This window comes from Odocoileus virginianus, chromosome 33, assembly GCF_023699985.2.
Source record: "Odocoileus virginianus isolate 20LAN1187 ecotype Illinois chromosome 33, Ovbor_1.2, whole genome shotgun sequence".
NCBI lineage: Eukaryota > Metazoa > Chordata > Mammalia > Artiodactyla > Cervidae > Odocoileus > Odocoileus virginianus.
In genome coordinates, this window is record NC_069706.1 from 13,008,288 (window position 1) to 13,031,597 (window position 23,310).

General features: G+C 39.9%; 1 protein-coding gene across 4 annotated transcripts in view; it reads right to left on the reverse strand.

The window, feature by feature from the left end:
* PARN (poly(A)-specific ribonuclease) overlaps positions 1 to 23,310 on the reverse strand; it is a 178,776-nt gene that overhangs the window by 135,894 nt on the left and 19,572 nt on the right. For all 4 annotated transcript variants that reach the window (XM_070460860.1, XM_070460861.1, XM_070460863.1 and 1 more), the window contains 9 exons: positions 23,130 to 23,295; positions 22,009 to 22,074; positions 16,755 to 16,793; positions 15,363 to 15,405; positions 14,150 to 14,230; positions 11,312 to 11,368; positions 5,666 to 5,743; positions 1,443 to 1,486; positions 270 to 312 (listed from right to left, as the gene is read on the reverse strand). In XM_070460860.1, coding sequence (XP_070316961.1) covers positions 270 to 312; positions 1,443 to 1,486; positions 5,666 to 5,743; positions 11,312 to 11,368; positions 14,150 to 14,230; positions 15,363 to 15,405; positions 16,755 to 16,793; positions 22,009 to 22,074; positions 23,130 to 23,295 — 617 coding nt within the window. The remainder of the gene's footprint in view (positions 1 to 269; positions 313 to 1,442; positions 1,487 to 5,665; positions 5,744 to 11,311; positions 11,369 to 14,149; positions 14,231 to 15,362; positions 15,406 to 16,754; positions 16,794 to 22,008; positions 22,075 to 23,129; positions 23,296 to 23,310) is intronic.

A 23,310-nucleotide genomic window follows, 5' to 3' on the forward strand; every position in this document is an offset into this window, starting at 1 on the left:
TTCATTATATGTTTTAACATTAAAATTTTACATTCAGAAGGAAAAAACCCTCACAATTCCACTACCCAAAGACAACTGCTATTCACATTTGATGTATTTATTTCTAGTCTTTTCCTCAATTTCTTTTTTATCTTGTTTGTTTTTTGGTTAAGGGGAAGGTGTATTGGAAAATGACATTCATTAATTGACCAGAATTCTAAAGCTGTAAGCAGCAATCTGGAAAATTTCAAACTATAATTTATCAATAATAGTTCTGATTTTTAAAATACCTTAAAAGGTTGTGTGCTGGCCATCAATTTTGTATCCAAGAGCCTAAAAACAGAAGAATTTTTTAAAAAGGTAAACAACGGATAGCAATGTTCAAAATGTACTTTACTCCAACGAATAACAGTGGAGGGGGGCATGAGGCACATCAGTCATCTGCATCTCCACTACGTCAGACTGTGGATGAGGTCCCCTCATCCGGGCACTTCATCAAAAGGCTGTGGGGAAGCCCACACCCAGAGCACAAGTTCTAGAGGGCATGGGCTTACACTCACATCGGGGTAAGTCAAATATCCTTATGTGTTTGCACGTGGTTCAAACACTGCTGCAGGGCTGATGCTCCCAAGCTCTTATCCTCTCCTACCACTATCCAGATCTGTACAATATAACATCCTAGAGGGTCAAAAACTGCATTTGCAGTCTCATACAACTGTTATTTCTCACTACTCTGCTTCAGAGACTGCAATAGAAAAAAAAGAGACACACACACACACACTCGTATGAAAATACTATTTCCTCTCACATAAATGTGAGTACTGCAGATAACTGGACAGAAACAGTCTGGCTGAAAGAGCAGCTGCTCCAAGTCCTCTGCAGACAGGCCCTCGGTGTAGACTCTTGCTCTGAGGGCTCCACGCGGCTGACATGGGATCTATCAGAGCACATCATGCTAACCAGGGACAACACCAACAGGCTAAGGCACTGACAACGTTGAGAAAACGGAGTTCTCTAGCCAGACAGTTTTTGACCGATGACAGGATACTCTCAACATATCCAACTCTATCCAACTATATATTCAACCGTCTTCAATATTCAACTGAATACCCTCAACTGGATGCTTCACTGTGACAAGATTCACCCAACAGACAAAACAGGTAAGCACCAACTCAAGCAGACCTCACAGGTCCCTCAGACAGTGCGAGGCAGAATGAGAGCAGCTGCTGTCCATTTTCAGCCTTGGGTCAAATTCTGATTTTTACATTTTAACAACAAACATAATCAACATTTGTAAAAGCAAACCATCAGTAAGGTGGAGCTATTAAGCCATTTTCCAGCTTATGAAAACTGAATTGTCACCATGATCTAATGGTTTTAATATATTACTGTATACCTATGTGTAATTATGGATGCCCTGATGGCTGTTTTAAACCAAAGGCAAATCCTCAAAGAAAGCTTACCTGGGGAAAACACATGTTGTCATCTCCTTAAATTCATTTAAGTCCTAAAAAACAAGAACGTGACCTGTTATGATTTTACTGGTATAATTGCAATATTTAAAACAAATATTTCAAGTCCCATGGTTCTCTTCTCAAACCATGATACCAACACAGGCTGTTGAAGCTAAACTGTCAGGCCCATTTCTCACTAATATCTAAAAATTTTGGCAATTCCTCACTGATTGGGAATCATATGACCTGATACTAAAATTCTGCATAAACAAAATAGATATATGAGCATTTTATGGCTGAAACAGAAGAGTTCGGGGAAAAGGGTTTCTATTATATGTTGAAAACTATCAGTAATAATACTTCTATTACACAACTCACCGTAAAGTGAGACATGTAGAATTATTTAAATAAAATGGTTCACAGTACCTTGTGATAAAGCATAATGGACAAGAATATGAAAAGGAATATTTATGTTTAACTGACTCACTTTGCTGTACCACAGAAATGAACACACTACAAATCAACTATACTTCAATAAAATTCTTAAAAAAATAAAGTGGTTCATGCAGGAAATGGACATACTGTAAATTGGATCATACTTTTAATGGAAACACCATTGAAACATTGGTTAAAATGGCCACTAAAACACAGACTTTCCAATACACATGATTCTTGCTTTAACTACTTGGAAAATTGCTTAAGTGGCACCAATAGCAAATGCCTAAATTAGGCAATTCATTTCCCAAGTTTATTTGATCAGGAAGTCTAGAGCTGGAATGAGATTGCTCTCATTTTGAATTAACTTATTTATATACATAATTGCCATACTGCACTGCCTACTCATACTGCTGACCCACTGTGACTGCAGTTCTCTTCAGCGTTATTCATGCTTCACAGGAAACTGCCATTTCCCATTAGCTTTTCGAGCCTGTAAATACAGTCTGTATTTAGCTAGCTTGAAGTATTTACCAGCTTTTCAATGGCTATCGTTAAATTAATGAACAATACACGAATAAGCGGTTTCAGTGCTAAGTCAAACAAAAAGACAATAAAGAGTGTAATCTCTCAGTACCATTAGACAGGCTCACAAGCAAGAAAAAATTAGTATTATGGCCAGTTCCAGGGTCAGCATATAGCAAGGTAGACCAACGCCTTCTAAAAGGTCATGCTGAATGAAGTAGCAAGACTTTTAAGAAAAGACTCTTCCCCTAAAAACCTGCCCCCAAATACAGATTCTTTAGTGCACTTTTAAATACAACATTTGGTAACAGTGTATGGAGAAGTTCTATCATTTTAATTAGGCTTTTTCCTTTACTATCATCACTTCTTCCAAAGGTGGATGGAAGAAAACCATTTTCTCCTTCTGACAATGATAGAACACAAAGAAGTTACATAACATACTCGGGCCTTAGTAATAAAGCAAGGGATAAAACCACTTACCCTAACCCACCTTCTACTTTGCAATAAATCATATTCTCTTTCCAGTAGAATTTGATTGAAAACTAGCTACAAGCAAGATAACATTTATTAAGTCCTTACATACAAAGGCTATGCTAGGTATTTAGACACAGATAATAAAAAGGTCACATTCCCTGTCCAAGGAGAGAATCAATTAGAGAGAAAAGTGGAATAAGAGGTAAAGGAAAAATTTATGCAACAGAAGAGGCACACGGTTCTCTGGCAGTTCAGAGAAAGGAAAGATCACTCTTGGGCAAGGCAGCAAGCAGGGAAAAGGTGTACACCCAAAGAGGCATACACTGGACCTGGGTAAAATGGGTAAAGCCGTAAACAGCAAACACTAAGAAAAGCCAGAGGAAATTCAAGTTGAAGGATTTCATATACCAAAAATTAGAGACATGCAAAAGCACACAACGTTTTCTGGGGGTTGAAAAATGAGCCAGTCTGGCTGGGAGGAAGAACAAAAACGGGTCCAGACTACACAAGAAGGTTGGGCCAGATCACAGAAGGCTTGATAATGCCAGGCTAAAAAGAATCAACTGTATAGAAAAACAAAGAACATGGGATTAACTCAGAATTTAACTCAGGGTCAGTGATGTGGACAGAGCCATACATCAGGAGATTACAAAGCTGACACAGTTGGAAGACACTCATTTGTTAAATCAGTATTTAATGCCTGTTACAAGCTAAGCTCTGTTTGGTGTTTGAAACACCTATAAACACAGCATTAAATACACTTTCCTTACAGATAACTTCACTGCTCTGAAGGTCAAAAAGCCATGAGAGAGGCTACTACCATTCAGTCAATAAGGAGTGCCAGCTCTGAAATTAACATTAGCCCTTCAGATTTCCACAATGCAAATTCACACCCATCATGTTTATTTTGAGACTCACAACTATGATGCCTTTGAGTCCCTGAGGGTGATGCAGTTTTTATGAAAATCAAGGACAATCTTAAGGATGCAGAAATAGGAACAGGCTTCCCAACAGACCCGCTGTATTCCGTGTTGGAATTTTCCAAAGAAAAGTAATCAAGATGCTGAAGGAACGATGCATTGTGAGAAACGTGAAGTAACTGAGGCTTTGCAGATGTATAAATGACACCAAACTCTAAAGTAGGTATTATCCAATCCAGAAGCCATAAAAGGTGAATCTGGTGGTATATGCAGACACAGCAGTAGAAAATGGACTTGTGGACAGGGCGGGGGAAGGAGAGGGTAGGACGAATTGAGTAGCACTGACATATATACACCACCATGTGCAAAACAGCTAGCTGGTGGGAAGCTGCTATGTAACACAGGGAGCCCAGCTTGGTGCTCGGTGATGACCTAGAGGGATAGGGTCGGGGGAGGGAAGAGACGCTCAAGAGGGAGGGTATATATATATATAATTATAGCTGATTCCAGTTGCTGTATGGCAGAAACCAACACAATATTGACAAGCAATTATCTTCCAATTAAAAAAAAAAAATCTGGCGGTATAATAGTTTAAAGCAGAGGCTGGAAAACCACGATCTGCAGGCCAAATCTGGCCTATCACCTATTTTTAAATAAAATTTTTCTGGGACAAAGTCATGCCCATTTGTTGAAACACTGCATTCTACAGCAGTTTTCAGGTGACAATGACAATCTGAAGAGTCCTAACAAAGACTAGTCAGCCCGGAAAGCCCCATATATTTTACTATCTGACCCTTTATAGAAAAAGTTTGCCAACCTCTGTTCAAAGGATGGGCTGAAGGTTAAAGTGAGGCAGGGAATCCTGCCTGGAGTTGGCCAACTTCAGATGAGGAATAAGGCTGCTTGCTACTTGAAATGGAAAGAATCCAGATGTGAGAGACAGCCTGGAGACAAAACTGCCAGGATTTTCTAACTGGCCAGATCTGGGGGACAGAGGAAGAGCCAAAACAGATGTTAAAAACCATGTCAGTGACTGGGTATCATTTACAGTAAAGCAATCAGGAGAAAGAACGGGTTTGGAGACAGAAGGAGAGAAAGGTTACGTTAAGTTGCACACCCTGCTTGCGACACATGAATTTTAAACCCCACTCATCCTGAAAGCTACCCAGGTAGAGACACGCGGGGTCAGCGCAAACTGTGACCAGATCTGAGGAGAGATGCCAGCTGGAGAGGAAGATGTCGGTGTCTTCAACTGAAGTTCTAGAAGGCGGGTGAGATCACTCAAGGACAGAAAATATGGGGAGTAAATGAAGGAGAGGCACTGCAGTGATGAGCGGCAGTAAGATGAGGCTCTAGGCAGTCAGGAAGTGAAGAGGAGGAGACAGAGAGAAGCCCTTCTCCCGGACTTTGTGCTTTGGTGCCCTGAGATCGCACGGCTCCAAGAGTCCCAAAACACCAAGGTCCACAGAGAATCTAAGGGTTACCTTGCAAGAGGCAACCAAGACTTTTACACAACCTGATCCAGTCTACAGACCTCTGGCACCACTACCCACCCCTGCCCCAGCCACCACTGCTCAACGCCCTGCTGTGGCTCACGTCAGCAGTATCAAACCTGAGGACCACATCTGCGGCTCAGCAAACCCTGCTCAGCAGTAACTGAGCAAACAAACCTCCGGCGTCAAGACAAAACAAATGTTTAACCTCGCTCCAGCAGTGGCAAATACCCGAAGATCCTTTAAAATCTCTTCGAAAACATTCAACCAAGTGCAGGAGACTGTCCCTCTGGGACAGGTGCAGACAAGGGAACGGCACCCCACAAAGAACACTTTCTCAGTACTGAAGACAAGAATTTTTAACACAGGCTGACAAGTCACTCACCGCGGGCAGAGGGCAGTAGAACTGATGAACCGTGTGCATGACATCCAGGAGCATGTTGTGTCCAATGACAAGCTTCCCCTGAAAAAAGTCAAGGTTAGGAAAGACTCCTTGGTGCAAAATTGTATCAGGGCTTTTTATTGAAGAGCTCAAAAAAACAGAAAATGCTAAGTATCTTGAAATTTATGGCTTGGTTCCATGAGGATTTTGTACTAAACTTACTTTCTGACACTAGGAAAAAAATGTATAAAGATATGCAAATAAAAAAATTTGGGCTGGCTTCATTCCTCTTCTGGTGTAAAATCCAGAATGCAAAGTAAAAGCTCCAAATGACTTTGATTTCATTGATCTTTTTCTCTGATTTTATTCATTTTCTACCCAAAAGAATCAGAAGTAGTAAAATTTTTACTAACACAAGAATCAGAAGTAGCAAAATTTTTTTTAAAGAGCTCAAAAATGTAACTGAAAATGCTAGATACCTTAAACTGTCAAATAATTTGTGAACAAACTCCAAAATCTATTTCAGAAATGCATTCCTTCAAAACAACTCACTTATTTTCAAAAGACACACTCACAACAATGCTAGAAGGTAAAAATAACTTTATTAAGTAGAATGTTTTCATTTCCTTCATCATGTATGTCAAATTTCACAGGGCTTGTTTCGAAATATTGTTTCCAATGAAACTCACTGTTCTTCAACCAACGAGGTACAATATATGTGCAATAAATTAGTCCATTTTGATAAAAATTAAACCACAAAAATGGAACATCAACTTAGATTTAGCTAGCCAGGTGACAGCATTTTTAACATAAAGCATCTGGAGCTTTTCTCTACGTCCCAGTGGACCTTCAGAGCAATACTCCTTGACTCACAAAGGTAAGCATAATCCTCTGAAATAAATAATTCTATACAAAATCTCCCAAATCCAACAGATGAGCTATCCTCTCAGCTCAGTGTGTGGGCCATTCTGAATATCTATACAGTGCTAAGATGCCAAGTATTTATCGAAACCACAGAGAAGGAAGAAACCCAAAATGGAAGCCCTAAAAGATAAACCTAACTGTATTATAAATGAAGCCCTCGACCATACTGAAGGTGGTTGGGAAGAACAGAACTAACATCAACACAGCAGATAACAAGAACTGCAATTCCCAGTGTTGGAGGGAAAAAAGTTACAAAGAAGAAGAGAGAGTAGGTTAAAAGTAAACCCTGTCGTACTAGACTAGAATCTGACGTATTATCAGTATAAATTCATTTTTTAAAATATGCATGTAAGTCAGACACGGAAATATCAACGTGTGTAAACATGCATGGCTACACACATGTATCATTCTTAGCTCTGTGCAGGGAGGGGAACTAGTAGTAGTAACACCACAGCAGCCCAGGACCAGAACTTGGTTTCTAAAGGGAACCCGGGCTCCTTGGAGAAGTCATTGATTCTAGAGCTGCGGAAAGGAAAATACAAGATGAGCGTGGAATATCTTGTGACGTCAGAAAGGAAGGAGGTGCTCAGAAAAGGAAGGGGCTTGTTACAGGGGAGCCAGCCTGAAGAAGCACCAATGGCCCATGTGGTACCATCCGAGCAACAAAATAAAGGATAAGAACACTAGATTAAAATCTGTAGAGGGACCTCCCTCACGGTCCAGGGCTTAGGAACCCACCTGTCAATGCAGGGGACGCGGTTCCATCGCTGGTCCAGGAAGACCCCACAGGCTGTGGGGCAGCTAGCCCATGTGCCACAACGTCAGAAACCTGCATGCTCTAGGGCCCATGCTCCACAACAAGAGAAGCCACTGCACCGGGAAGCCCGTGCGCCGCAACCAGAGAAAGGTAGCCCCTGCTCCACGGCAACTAAAGCCCACAGGCGGCAGTGAAGACTCAGCACAGCCAGAAATAAACAAATAAATAATGCTTTCAAATTAACAGACAAATCTATACAATGGGGACTTCCCTGGTGGTCAAGTGGTTAAGAATCCACCTTCCAATGCAGGGGATGTCAGTTCGATCTCTAATCAGGGAACTAAGATCTTACATGCCTTGGAGCAACTCATCCCGAAAGCCCCAACTACTAAGCCTGTGTGCCACAACTAGAGAGCCTGCACGCTGCAACTAAGACCTGCTGCAGCTAAATAAATAAATTGTTTAAAGATATGTAGAATGAAATACGTTTCTCTGAGTCCAAAAAAAGAAAAAAAGAATTAACAGAAGGGGAGCAGGGGCAGCTCTTCTAGAAGATTTCCAGAAACAAATGGAGAAAGAGAGGGAAACACAAACTCGCCACTAGAATACCACAGTAATGACGGCTGCGGGCAAGATTGACCAACAGATGCTATGTCACTGGCAAAAGCTCAAGAAAAAACAGGGTTTTCAGCACCTCAAAATATCACCCCCAATATATTTACTAACTACAAAAGGGAAAAGAGTAACTCTACAGTGCATAAACCCAGCAGACACCACCTGAACTGAGTGATGAGGGTCAATGTCATGAACCATCATTTCTGTGGTCTGCCTGCCAAAACTGTGTCTTCAATCCAACGTGAGAAAAGATCAAACAAATCCAAACCAAGGGACACCTGACACAATTACAATCAATACTCTTTAAAAACATCAAGGTTATAAGAGACAAAGTAAACTACAGACTGCAGAAGACTAAGGAGAAATAAAAGTAAACTCAATGTGGGATCCTAGATAGAACCATCAATAGAAAAAGGACTTAGAGGAAAAATAGGTTAAATTCAAGTTAGCTCATAATATTGTACCAACGCTAATTTCATGGTTCTGCAACTGTATGGTTATACAAGACAGTAACATTAGGTGTCAGTAGGTGACGGGTGTATAGAAATCCTGTACCAGTTTTGCAAATTTTCTGTGGGTGAGTAATTAATACGAATTTTTTTTTAAAACTAGAGAAAACAGATTTGTTACTAAGAATGACGGGGAAAGAATCTGGTCTAATATAGAGTGTTTACTTGTTCACTGGCTATACAGACCTCAACTATGTTAGTAGTTTTAAAGCATGTGACTTAAATTTTAAATGTCTGGATCACTAATAAACAGGGCTAAATTTTTATCATGGTATGCTCTGTGACATGCACTACGAATGGTCCACAACTTGCCATGAATCACTCCGCAGAAGAGGGACCACAGAGAGGAAAAATAAATAGAGGCACAGCTGACTAAAAGACCTGAATTGTTTGTACAAGGCAAACAAATGCCCCCAACTTGGAAAAGCCCCCTAAAACATCATGCTGGTTATGGGAGCTCAAAGCCAACTGCTGCCCCACATCTGTTTCAGGGACAGCTTCAGTCAATCCACCACTGCTCTGAAGATGGCTGGTTAAGTGTGTATAACGTAACCAAACACGACCAGAAATTCCCCTCTACTTCTGTGTGGGGGTGTGTGCCTCTCGGTCATGTCCAACTCTTTGTGACCTCATAGACTGTAGCCCACCAGGCTCCTCTGTCCACGGAATACACCAGGCAAGAATGCTGGAGTGGGTTGCCATTCCCTTCTCCAAGAGATCTTTGTAATCCAGGGATCAAACCCAAGACTTTTGCATTACAGGCAGATTCTTTACCACTGAGCCACCAGGGAAGCCCTCTCTGCTTCTCTGGATACACGCAATCTCCTTGCTGTTGATCAGTCATATCCTGACTCTTTGGACTGCAGCACATCAGGCTTCCCTGTACCTCACCATCTCGTGGCGTTCACCCAAGTTAATGTCCATTGAATCAGTGATGCCATCTGATCATCTCATCCTCTGTCACCCTCTTCTCCTTCTGCCTTAAACCTTTCCCAGCATCAGGGTCTTTTCCAATGAGTCGGCTCTTCTCATTAGGTGGCCCAAGTTTTGGAGCTTCAGTTTCTGCATCAATCTTTCCAATGAATATTCAGGACTGATTTCCTTTAGTTTAGGATTGACTGCTTTGACCTCCTTGCAGTTCAAGGCACTCACAAGAGTCTTCTCCAACACCACAGTTCAAAAGCATCAATTCTTCAGTGCTCAGCGTTTTTTACGGTCCAACTCTCACATCCATACATGACTACTAGAAAAACTGTAACTTTGACTATATGGATCTTTGTTGGCAAAGTGATGTCTCTGCTTTTCAATATGCTATCTAGGTTTGTCACAGCATTTCTTCCAAGGAGGAAGTGTCTTTTAATTTCATGGCTGCAGTCACCACCTGTAGTGATTTTGGAGCCCAAGAATATAAAGTCTGTCATTGTTTCCATTGTTTCCCCATCTATTTGCCATGAAGCGATGGGGCCAGATGCCACGATCTTAGTTTTTTGAAATGTTGAGTTCTAAACTAGCTTTTTAGCTACTTCTCAAGAGACCCACACCTTTGTTTTTCCCCAGGCTCATCCCTGGTTCTATTCTGCCAGCCCTTCTCTCTCTCAAGGTCTAAGTGCTGTTTACCCCTTGCCAGGGCCAGTGGCTGCCTCCCCAAAAGTGCTCCTGTGTGACAAGGCTGCACCTACTGTTGAGACAACCACGGACTCCTGAAGCACTGCCTTCAAGCTTCCCCGATGCAGGGCTCAGCATTTAAGAGACAAGATGACTCCTCGAGGGAGACAATTCCTTCTCCCTAGGCCAGCTACTCAAGGACAAGGAAGTCTCAGACTCCAGGAAGTTTAGCATCAGGCAAGCAGTGTGACTTGGATGGGTAACTCAACAGAACAACCAGCAGCAAGACCCAGTTTCTCTGGGCAAGATGGGCGTGCTTCTCTTCTTAAAGGATGTAAGAAACAAGGGAAAATATCTACTCTATCACAGAACCCTCCAGCACATTTACATAAACAGTTGACACATTTTTTAAATGCATCAAATATTATCAAGATATAATTAATTCAGGGCTTCTCTGGGGTAGTGGTAAAGAATCTGCCTGCCAATACAGGAGACACAGGTTCAATCCCTGGCCCGGGAAGATCCCACATGCTGGGGAGCAACTAAGCCCGTGTGCCACAACAATTAAGCCTGTGCTCTAGAGCTCAGGAGACTCAACTACTGACCCCATGTGCCGTGACTACTGAAGCCCACGTGGTCTGGAGCCTGTGCTCCACAACAAGAGAAGTCACCGCAATGAGATGCCTGCGCACCGCAACTAAAAGAGTAGCCCCTATTAGCCGAAACTAGAGAAAAGCCCTCACGGCAACAAAGACCCAGCACAGCCAAAATAAATAAATAAGATTATTTTAAAAACAAAGATACAAGATTCAATTAAGTGGAAGAATTCAACACAATTATTTTTATCCTCTAGATTTCTTTTCATGAAGGAATACAAGGTTTCAAACACTGGATTATTTCTCCTCATATTCTTTAGTTTGCTATTCTACTTCTTGTTGGTTTTGAGAATAATAAATATCAGTTTCATGGAGCCACATAAGGCCATCACAGTATAATCCTCTTCTGCATTTTAATAGAAATGCTTTCTGAAAAAATGGTTTGGATGTAATTCAGCAATTACGATGTCACACTGAGCACATTATGACGACAAGCTATCTTTATGAAGTTCTAAATTCTCCCTCCAGGCCAGGAAAACATTCTAACATCAATGTGACCAGATGATGGATTTGCAATGATAACTTGGCATTTCACAGTAAATGTTATGTTCAGGAAATTAATTACAAAGTGTGTTTCACTTACCGAATTAGCAATGGCATGAATGACTCTAGAAAACCCCACAGCATCATTCAGTTCTTCCTAATTTAAAAACAAAGCAAAACACCAACTATTGAAATATATATGTTCCTTATTTGAATGAGTTCTTTATTGAATCTAGGCAAAAAAAAAAAAAACAAAAACAGAGGCTGAAATTTTATATCCAGTTAGATGACTTTTGTTTCACATGCTTTGAGCCCATCACCCCCAAACAAGTGTGTTGGAAATGATTTCTGCATGTACCATTTTTCTGTTTCAGAGAGAGGGGTGAACAAGTGGCAAACTATTCACTAGTTACTAAGGTAACAGTGCTAGGGTATACCCATCACTTCCAATCAACTGTTGAAATTTCCACATTCCTCAAGCTGCCTTGAGGGGCTTCCTGGTGGCTCAGCAGTAAAGAATCCATCTGCCAACGCAGGAGACATGGGTTCAACCCCTGTGTCAGAAAGATCCCCTAGAGGAAGAAATGGCAACCCACTCCAGTATTCTTGCCTGGGTAATCCCACGGACAGAGGAACCTGGTGGGCTATATATAGTCCATAGGGTTGCAGAGTCCAATACAACTTAAGGACTAGATGAGAAGTTGCCTTATAAACAGGGACTTTTAAAAGCTGCCACCTGCTGGCCAAATCAATACTGCATTCCATTCTGAGGAGAACCACTCAGACCAACTGTTAAATCAAGAATTCTGTTTTTTTTTTCCAGAGTGAGTGCTTAGTTGCTCAGTCGTGTCAGACTCTTTTTGACCCCATGAACTGTAGCCTACCAAGCTCCTCTGTCCATGGAATTCTCCAGGCAAGAATACTGAATACTGGAGTGGGTTGCCATTCTCTTCTCCAGGGGATCTTCCCAACCCAAGGATCAAACCCAGGTCCTCCTGCGCTACAGGATTCTTTACCAACTGAGCCACTGGGTAAGCCCCACCCCAACCCTGCCGTCTTTTTTCCTGGTCAAATGCATTTTTATAAAATTTTTATAGCATCACACTGAGACGCATTCCCACTCAGCTTCTTCTCTCCTGTTTTCTTCATGACGGTGCTTAAACAGACTCAATTTCTTTCCTATCTTGAAATCCTTTCCTTAACTCTAAACTCTAGAGAACCATTCTCCTTCTCTTTGTCTCTTCATAGCTAAATTACTTAATGACTCTTCTCCTGGGATGTCCCTGGTCCAGGGGTTAAGACTGTGTTTCCATTGCAACGGGCAAGGGTTCTATTCCTCAGGGAACTAAGATCCTGCATGCTGTGTGGCATGGTCAAAAATTTAAATTAAAAAAAAAAATTCACTAGGTCCAGTTTAATTCCCAGGAACCTACAAGTCCCCTGCTCTCCCACTTCACCCTCACTGAAATTGTTTACCTCCTTAAACTACTCTTGAGTCTGAAAAGCACTGGTGGTTTTGTGGAGAAATTGGAACACTTGTACTTTGTTGGTGGGAATGTAAAGTGGTACAGTCACGTGGGAAATAGCATGGTAGTCCCTCAAAAAATTAAAAATAGAATTATCATATGATCCAGCAATTCCACTCCTGGGTATATGCCCCAAAGAACTGAAAGTCACGTGGGAAATAGCATGGTAGTCCCTCAAAAAATTAAAAATAGAATTATCATATGATCCAGCAATTCCACTCCTGGGTATATGCCCCAAAGAACTGAAAGCAAGGACTCAAGAGAGTCCTTGACAACTATGTTCAGAGCAGCATTAGTCACAAGAACCAAAAGACAGAAGCAACACAAGAGTCCATAAACAGGTAAATGGACAAACATAATGTGGTACATAGAATATTATTCAGACTTTAAAAAGAAAGGAAATTGTGACGCATGCTACAATAAAGATGAACCCAAAATGCCATTACGCTAAATGAACAAAGCCAGTAACAGAAAGACAAACACTATCCGATTCCACTTATGTGAGGCATTGAGAGGAGTCAAATTCATGGACAGAAGGTAGAACGGTGGGTCCCAGAGGCTGGGGGATAGGAGGAGTGGGAAGTTATTAGTTAATGGGTATAGCGTTTCAATTTTGCAGGATAAAAATAGTTCTGGAGATGGATGGTGGTGATGGTTGTAGGACAATATGAATGTCCTTAACAGTACAGAACTGAACACTTCAAAATGGCAAAGATGGTAAATTTCATGTTACATATTTTACCAGAATTAAATCTTTTAAAACAATATTTTTTTAAAAAGAAAAAAAAAAACCTATTACCAAAGCTAAGCCCCTCTGGAGGAGGGCATGGCAACCCACTCCAGTATTCTTGCCTGGAGAATTCCATGGACAGAGGAGCCTGGTGGGCTACAGTCCATCAGGTCGCAAAGAGTTGGACATGAAAGACCGCTTAACACTTCCACTTCACTTTCTCCTGTTTAAGGCCACTGGTGTCTCTTAGCTGGTTACTCTTCAGCTTAACTCATTTTCCTGCTCGAAACCATTCTCCAGAGGACAACCAGAGTGAGGTTCCAAAGTTAACTATGAGCATGCATCTGTAGGCCCACATCATCTCAACTTTGTTTTAGGATAACTAGTTAACCGGGCCTGAATTTAGCCACAGTGAGATCACTTAATGGGCCGAGATGCTCAGTGACACAAAGTCTGAATGATAACCACTAACTCTTGCTCTGAGATGGCTTCACGGAGGTGAAGACAGTCCACTGCGATGCCACCCTCACTTTGCTGGCTACGTCTAAATACCTACCGTCATTCTCTTTCAGGTTTTGCTATGAATTCAATTCTTCTATGGTAGAAAATGATTCACTAAATTGAATCTAACACAACTCTTTTGGCATTTCTCACCCAAAGGAAATGAGTGTAGTTCAGTCACCTGTTCCTTAGCGTGCTTCTGCTGCTCTCTTCTTCTGCGTTCTTCTTCATCTACTTTGCTGATAACAATATATCGCTCTTTCTATAAGACATAAAGCAGATATTCAATTTTCTGGAAGCTACCTGACCCTCCTCACCCTCTTGAAATTCAGGTTCTGCCACCATTAGAAGTTATAATTTTTTATCAGTGCACAGTCTTTCAGGGGAAAAACACATTCAAAGTATCTTGAAATGCCACCGAAGTTGAGTTGTTGCTTTACAAACTAGAACTCGTCTCTATGTTTCCACGACATTTTCCTATGATTTATTAATTCACCCCAACAGAGTCAATTATAAATATCAAGAGACTCTGAGAGTAAGACACTCCATAATGGACACTAAGATGTTGTATTTGAACATGGATTTCAAAATAGTTGGTTTTAAAATAAAAATTCTATGTAACCCATATAAATTTAAATCATTATATTATATACCTAAAACTAATACTGTAAGTCAACCATACCTCAATTTTAAAAATTTCTGTATCATATCTTATTAACATAAGAGAAAAATCTTGGATTTTCCAGTAACTTGTCGGGTAACTAGCATCTTCTTTCTCACACTGCATTCTGGATCAATCAAACACCACAAAATCTCCTGTGTCAAAGTTTGAGATTTATCTTCTAGCAAGATTTAATACATAATCTCTTACTTAATTATACATCTCACTTAAGAACAAGAACCAAATTCTAAAATTCTATAGTTCTGTCAAAGGAACCCACCATCAGCCCACCATTACCCATTTCGGTTCTATCACTGCTCTCTGGGAATACATGATTACAGCATGCTGATGCCCCAGATTCTAAAACCTAATTTTAGTGGCCCGTGTAACAAGAAGCAATTACTCCAGGAGTACTATGCATACCAGCTTTCTGTGATGATGAGAACATGTACTAACATTTGCATGCTCTCAAGTTTACAAAGTTCAGTTCCATCTACTACTTTTTAAAAAGGTGTGAGACAGTAGAGCTCATCATTACCATGTCATGAATGGATTTACAAATGAGGAAACTGAAGCTGGCAGTGGGGAAATGACTTGTCCAATGTCACCCTGCTCATATGTATGGGAGTCAACTCTGATTTTCAACTTCTTGATCTGATTGCACTTTGTATTTGATTATTGTGGTCCTGGTTCACTGCATTTAATGTTGGCCCTGGATAAGCCTTGGGGTTACCTTTTCAGTTTCTAAAGTCTCAACATGAATGCCTTTGGGATACCTAAAGAAAAGAAAGAAAACGTGCTTATCAGCAGATGAGATAATGACAGCTAAGACCCTAAAGTACTTTTAAAACAACTATATAGCTATAATTTCATTACATCAGTTTTATTAAGTATGCAATAAATATTACTACAAGGAAGATTGGAGAGTAAGCCTATTCCATAATATTTCAGTTTCCAAATGTTTCCCTATCTCTGCTCTTAGAATACAGCAATGTATCTCATTTCAAATTAAGTTTTTAGGACTTAGGCAGTTTCTGAAACGTCAGGCATCATATAATAGAGTCAACACATTACCTCACAGTCAAATCTTGCTTCTAAATGTCACAATGTTTACTTCCTAAGTGAAATTTTGAAGGTCTCTTTGGATGGTTTGGGGCACACACAGGGGAGGTTTGAGATGAGTAACTCTGTGGTAAGCTTGCACAGTAGTTGGCATCTGCCAAGGAGAGGAATCTGGAATCCATGGGGAGTATGTTGCAAGGATAACATGAGAGGAAAGGAGTTTGATCAAATAATAATGGCCCTTTTCCTGGTCTGGTCAAAGTAAATTCACTGGCAGATTCTAACGAAAGAACAAGAACCCCAAACAAAGTCAAGTGCAAACATCTATCTCTCCAATCCTGACCTTCAACTGCTAAATTAAGAGATTCACTTGAAAATATAACTAAACTAATGGAAACACCTCCAGAAAAAAAACACATACAAAATTTTGGATATTTCAGGAGATTCACAGGCCTCCTGAAACCCACCCATGGTCTAATCCCTGCTTTAGAAAAAGCATTCACCTTTCATTTAATCTACTTTATTTCAGTATTTCTTATAAAAAGCAAAAGTATGAAATTAAAAATTTTGTGTACAATGCTACTGAAATATAGTAAAGAAGGCAGCCTAATATAATTAAATATTTTAAGCTGCATAAATTAAATGACAAGAATCTAAGTAAAAATTATCCTGTTTCAAAAAAGAAAAACAAAGAGCATTCACCTGAGTATTTCCCAGGTCTTAAAGCCAAATCTTTATTATATACCTTCAAAGATACTACATATACCTTCATATACCTTCAAATAATACTTCAATTTAGGATATGCCAAATTGATCATTAAAAGAAAACTGTAAAGCCTTTACAGCAGCTACTAAGAAGCAAGAGCAAATAAATTAAGTGGGTATTTAACTTAAGAAATTGGGGGGAAAACAGAAACAAAATGAAGCACTGCCCAAGAACACAGTACGGTCAAGTCACCAAAACCAGCAGAACATCAAGAATGAAATAAAGGCTAAAAAACTGCTTTTAATTTTTTAATCCTGGGTCCCTCACAGAGCCCTCATGTATAATATAAACACTTACTTCCAGCTCAAAGTCTGATAAATCAGTTTTCTTTGGAACCTACGAAAACAAATGAAAAGGTATTAATTTGCAATCATTGAAGGAAAATTCAAACTGACCAAGCACTGGTTGGGAAAGACCACTTAAGTTTGAAAAGAGGCTTCATTAGAAGTGACAGTTAACATGCAAAAAAGAACAGAGAGTATGCTTGAGGTGGGAGGATTCCTCACCACTTTTCTTCATCAAAATGCTCTTTACTGGCTGGCTAAATGGATACAAAAGCAAGACCCCTATATATGCTGTCTACAAGAGACCCACCTCAAAACAAGGGACACATACAGACTAAAAGTGAAGGGCTGGAAAAAAATATTCCACGCAAACGGAGACCAAAAGAAAGCAGGAGTCGCAATACTCATATCAGATAAAATAGACTTTCAAATTAAGTCTGTGAAAAGAGACAAAGATGGACACTACATAATGATCAAAGGATCAATCCAAGAAGAAGATATAACAATTATAAATATATATGCACCCAACATAGGAGCACCGCAATATGTAAGGCAAACGCTAACAAGTATGAAAGAGGAAATTAATAGTAACACAATAATAGTAGGAGACTTTAATACCCCACTCACAACTATGGATAGATCAACTAAACAGAAAATGAACAAGGAAACACAAACTTTAACAGACACAATGGACCAGCTAGACCTTATTGACATCTATAGAACGTTTCACCCCAAAACAATCAACTTCACCTTTTTCTCAAGTGCACACGGAACCTTCTCCAGAATAGATCACATCCTGGGCCATAAATCTAGTCTTGGTAAATTCAAAAAGATTGAAATCATTCCAGTCATCTTTTCTGACCACAGTGCAGTAAGATTAGATCTCAAATACAGGAAAAAAATTATTAAAAATTCAAACATATGGAGGCTAAACAACATGCTTCTGAATAACCAACAAATCATAGAAGAAATCAAAAAAGAAATCAAAATATGCATAGAAATGAATGAAAATGAAAACACAACAACCCAAAACCTATGGGACACTGTAAAAGCAGTGCTAAGGGGAAGATTCATAGCATTACAGGCCTACCTCAAGAAACAAGAAAAAAGTCAAATAAATAACCTAACTCTACACCTAAAGCAACTAGAGGAGGAAGAAATGAAGAACCCCAGGGTTAGTAGAAGGAAAGAAATCTTAAAAATTAGGGCAGAAATAAATGCAAAAGAAACTAAAGAGATCATAGCAAAAATTAACAAAGCTAAAAGCTGGTTTTTTGAAAAAATAAACAAAATTGACAAACCATTAGCAAGACTCATTAAGAAACAAAGGGAGAAGAACCAAATTAACAAAATTAGAAATGAAAATGGAGAGATCACAACAGACAACACTGAAATACAAAGGATCATAAGAGACTACTACCAGCAGCTCTATGCCAATAAAATGGACAACTTGGAAGAAATGGACAAGTTCTTAGAGAAGTATAACTTTCCAAAACTGAACCAGGAAGAAATAGAAGATCTTAACAAAATGATCACAAGCAAGGAAATCGAAACTGTAATCAGAAATCTTCCAGCAAACAAAAGCCCAGGACCAGATGGCTTCACAGCTGAATTCTACCAAAAATTTAGAGAAGAGCTAACACCTATCTTACTCAAACTCTTCCAGAAGATTGCAGAAGAAGGTAAACTTCCAAACTCATTCTATGAGGCCACCATCACCCTAATTCCAAAACCAGACAAAGATGCCACAAAAAAAGAAAACTACAGGCCAATATCACTGATGAACATAGATGCAAAAATCCTTAACAAAATTCTAGCAAACAGAATCCAACAACATATTAAAAAAATCATTCATCATGACCAAGTGGGCTTTATCCCAGGAATGCAAGGATTCTTTAATATCCGCAAGTCAATCAATGTAATACACCACATTAACAAATTGAAAGATAAAAACCATATGATTATCTCAATAGATGCAGAAAAAGCCTTTGACAAAATTCAACATCCATTTATGATTAAAACTCTCCAGAAAGCAGGAATAGAAGGAACATACCTCAACATAATAAAAGCTATATATGACAAACCCACAGCAAGCATCACCCTCAATGGTGAAAAACTGAAAGCATTTCCCCTGAAATCAGGAACAAGACAAGGGTGCCCACTCTCACCACTACTATTCAACATAGTTTTGGAAGTTTTGGCCACAGCAATCAGGGCAGAAAAATAAGTAAAAGGAATCCAGATAGGAAAAGAAGAAGTGAAACTCTCGCTGTTTGCAGATGACATGATCCTCTACACAGAAAACCCTAAAGACTCTACCAGAAAATTACTAGAGCTAATCAATGAATACAGTAAAGTTGCAGGATATAAAATTAACACACAGAAATCTCTTGCATTCCTATACACTAACAATGAGAAAACAGAAAGAGAAATTAAGGAAACGATACCATTCACCATTGCAACAAAAAGAATAAAATACTTAGGAGTATATCTACCTAAAGAAACAAAAGACCTATACATAGAAAACTATAAAACACTGATGAAAGAAATCAAAGAGGACACAAACAGATGGAGAAATATACCGTGTTCATGGATTGGAAGAATCAATATTGTCAAAATGGCTATACTACCCAAAGCAATCTATAGATCCAATGCAATCCCTATCAAGCTACCAACGGTATTTTTCACAGAACTAGAACAAATAATCTCACAATTTGTATGGAAATACAAGAAACCTCGAATAGCCAAAGTAACCTTGAGAAAGAAGAATGGAACTGGAGGAATCAATCTGCCTGACTTCAGACTCTACTACAAAGCCACAGTCATCAAGACAGTATGGTACTGGCACAAAGACAGAAGTATAGATCAATGGAACAGAATAGAAAGCCCAGAGATAAATCCACGAACCTATGGTCACCTCATCTTCGACAAAGGAGGCAAGGATATACAATGGAAAAAAGACAACCTCTTTAACAAGTGGTGCTGGGAAAACTGGTCAACCACCTGTAAAAGAATGAAACTAGAACACTTTCTAACACCATACACAAAAATAAACTCAAAATGGATTAAAGATCTAAATGTAAGACCAGAAACTATCAAACTCCTAGAGGAGAACATAGGCAAAACACTCTCCAACATAAATCACAGCAGGATCCTCTATGACCCACATCCCAGAATTTTAGAAATAAAAGCAAAAATAAACAAATGGGACCTAATGAAACTTAAAAGCTTTTGCACAACAAAGGAAACTATAAGCCAGGTGAAAAGACAGCCCTCAGATGGGGAGAAAATAATAGCAAACGAAGCAACAGACAAAGGATTAATCTCAAAAATATACAAGCAACTCCTCCAGCTCAACTCCAGAAAAATAAATGACCCAATCAAAAAATGGGCCAAAGAACTCAACAGACATTTCTCCAAGGAAGACATACAGATGGCAAAAAAACACATGAAAAGATGCTCAACATCACTCATTATCAGAGAAATGCAAATCAAAACCACAATGAGGTACCATTACACGCCAGTCAGGATGGCTGCTATCCAAAAGTCTACAAGCAATAAATGCTGGAGAGGGTGTGGAGAAAAGGGAACCCTCTTACACTGTTGGTGGGAATGCAAATTAGTACAGCCACTATGGAAAACAGTGTAGAGATTTCTTAAAAAGCTGGAAATAAAACTGCCATATGACCCAGCAATCCCACTTCTGGGCATACACACCAAGGAAACCAGATCTGAAAGAGATACGTGCACCCCAATGTTCATCGCAGCACTGTTTATAATAGCCAGGACATGGAAGCAACCCAGATGCCCATCAGCAGACGAATGGATGAGGAAGCTGTGGTACATATACACCATGGAATATTACTCAGCCATTAAAAAGAATTCATTTGAATCAGTTCTAATGAGATGGATGAAACTGGAGCCCATTATACAGAGCGAAGTAAGCCAGAAAGATAAAGACCATTACAGTATACTAACACATATATATGGACTTTAGAAAGATGGTAACGATAACCCTATATGCAAAACAGAAAAAGAGATTCAGATGTATAGAACAGACTTGTGGACTCTGGGGGAAGGCGAGGGTGGGATGTTTCAAGAGAACAGCATTGAAACATGTATATTATCTAGGGTGAAACAGATCACCAGCCCAGGTTGGGTACATGAGACAAGTGCTCGGGCCTGGTGCACTGGGAAGACCCAGAGGGATCGGGTGGAGAGGGAGGTGGGAGGGGGGACTGGGATGGGGAATACATGTAAATCCATGGCTAATTCATTTCAGTGTATGACAAAAACTACTGTAATGATGTAAAGTAATTAGCCTCCAACTAATAAAAATTAAAAAAAAAATAAATAAATAAAAATAAATAAATAAATAAAAATGCTCTTTACTGGGACTTCCCTGGTGGTCCAGTGGTTAAGAATCCACTTTTCAATGCAGAGGACTCGGGTTTGATCCTTAGTCGGGGAACTAAGATCCTATATGCCAAGGGGCAATTCAGTCTACACACCACACAAGCTGCGAGACAAGCCCATGTGCCACAACTGTGTCACGACACAGCATAATTAATGAACTGAACGTGAAAATGAAAGTCGCTCCGTCATGTCCAACTCTTCGCGACCCCATGGAACAGTTCATGGAATTTTCCAGGCCAGAATACTGAAGTAGCCATTCCCTTCTCCAAGAGAACTAATGAATTGAAAATGTTCTTTATCACTGCTATTATTATACTGCCTTTATAAAAGAAGCAGAAGTCCTTATCGAACCAAAATATTACCTCCTGTGGCTGTATGAAGAGAATTTTAAGTAGACAGATGCATTAAAACACTTCTGTGAAGCTAGTCACAAAGTAGAAGGAAGGAAGGCAGGCTGTTTCAGTTACTGACTCTTTGAAACACTGATGCTTTTTACTGCAGAGAGAAATGAAAAGGACAGAAATAGCCTAACAATGGACTCTGCTCTTCTCAAGTCTTTCTGTATGAAGCACACATCAAGACTACAATAATTACGCCACTCTTGAGCATGTCTTAAAGCAAAGGTGCACAACAGTTTTCTTCCCTCCAGGACAGGACAAAGCACTCATTCAGTGTCTCAATATATCATGGTCTCCACTGCATTAACACTAAAGTTAGTGCCAAAATCTTGGGAACATACCTATAATAAAAAGACTATTTATGAATGTTTTTAAGAGACCAAGAAGAGCACATGCCAGAAATCATCTACCTTTCCCAAAAAAGAACAAGTGAAAATATTCAAGGCAACTGACCCAGTACATGGCTCTAAATCCAAGTTCTTGTTCTCTTCACTTTGTAATAAATCTTCTATTTTCTTTCTGAAGAATTAGAATAAAAACATGACCATCAGCATCATTAAGGAATGAAGTCATCAATCAACATACTCAACCAACATACTCAACCACCATACTCAAAAGCAGTAACATATGACAATGTAATTTTACCAAATCATAACTTTTTAGTTCAGTAAGGCTTAAAATACTTTACTTTGGCAGATTCTTTTTGTCATTGTTATTAATGAGTTAGTGACAACTTCTCAAGGATTCACTGATACAAGTGATTTACATTTTTACTTTCCTAGTCAAGTAGCTTTGTTATTCAAGTCGCCAAGTATGTTGTTCAGTCGCCAAGTCATGTCCAAGTCTTCTCAACAACATGGACTGCAGCATGCCAGGCTTCCCTCTCCCTCACCATCTCTCAGAGTTTGCCCAAGTTCATGTCCATTGAATCAGTAATGCCATTCAACCATCTCATCCTCTGTCACCCTCTTCTCCTTCTACCTTTAATCTTTCCCAACATCAGGGTCTTTTCCAATGAGTCAGCAGTTATACTGATAACTAAGCAAAACCAGACGCTCCTCCCGTGGCACATTTGCTTGTCAGAAACTTCACCACAACAGAAAAAAAAACACAGATAAACGTTGCAATATCTGGATGGGCCTCTGCCTTTGGGGGAACAATGGCTGTCAGGCCTGTGGTCCACACAAGAGGTCTGCCCCCTTGCCAAGGCAGTCTCAGGCCTGGTGACACATGGCAATTCTGCACACAGTACACGGAACTCCATTTACAACTGACAGCAGATGGTTGGATGGCATCACCAACTCAATGGACATGAGTCTGAGCTAACTTCAGGAGACAGTGAAAGACAGAAAAGCCTGGCATGCTGCAGTCCATGGGGTCACAAAGAGATAGACACAACTCAGCGATTGAACACAACATATAACACAAACTCAGGTATGCCACAATTAAATCCTGCCCTCACATCACCCTTCTGTGTGCGCTGTGTGTGGGTATCACAAGCCTGAGACATAGGCATCAATCCTGCCCCAAGACACACATCTCATCGCACGTCTGGTTTCAGCTTAGGAACTTACACCACTTGGTCAATAAACTTCTTCTGATCGTCAGGAATTGTCACGGGACACTTCGAAGTGTTCGGAGACGTGTAGGACAGAGCACCTGCACCATTGGACTGCGAACGCTTCTCATCATACTGCTCTCTTAACTGCCTTTCTTCTTCCTGGTTTAAGTACGGAATTCCTGAACAGAATTTTT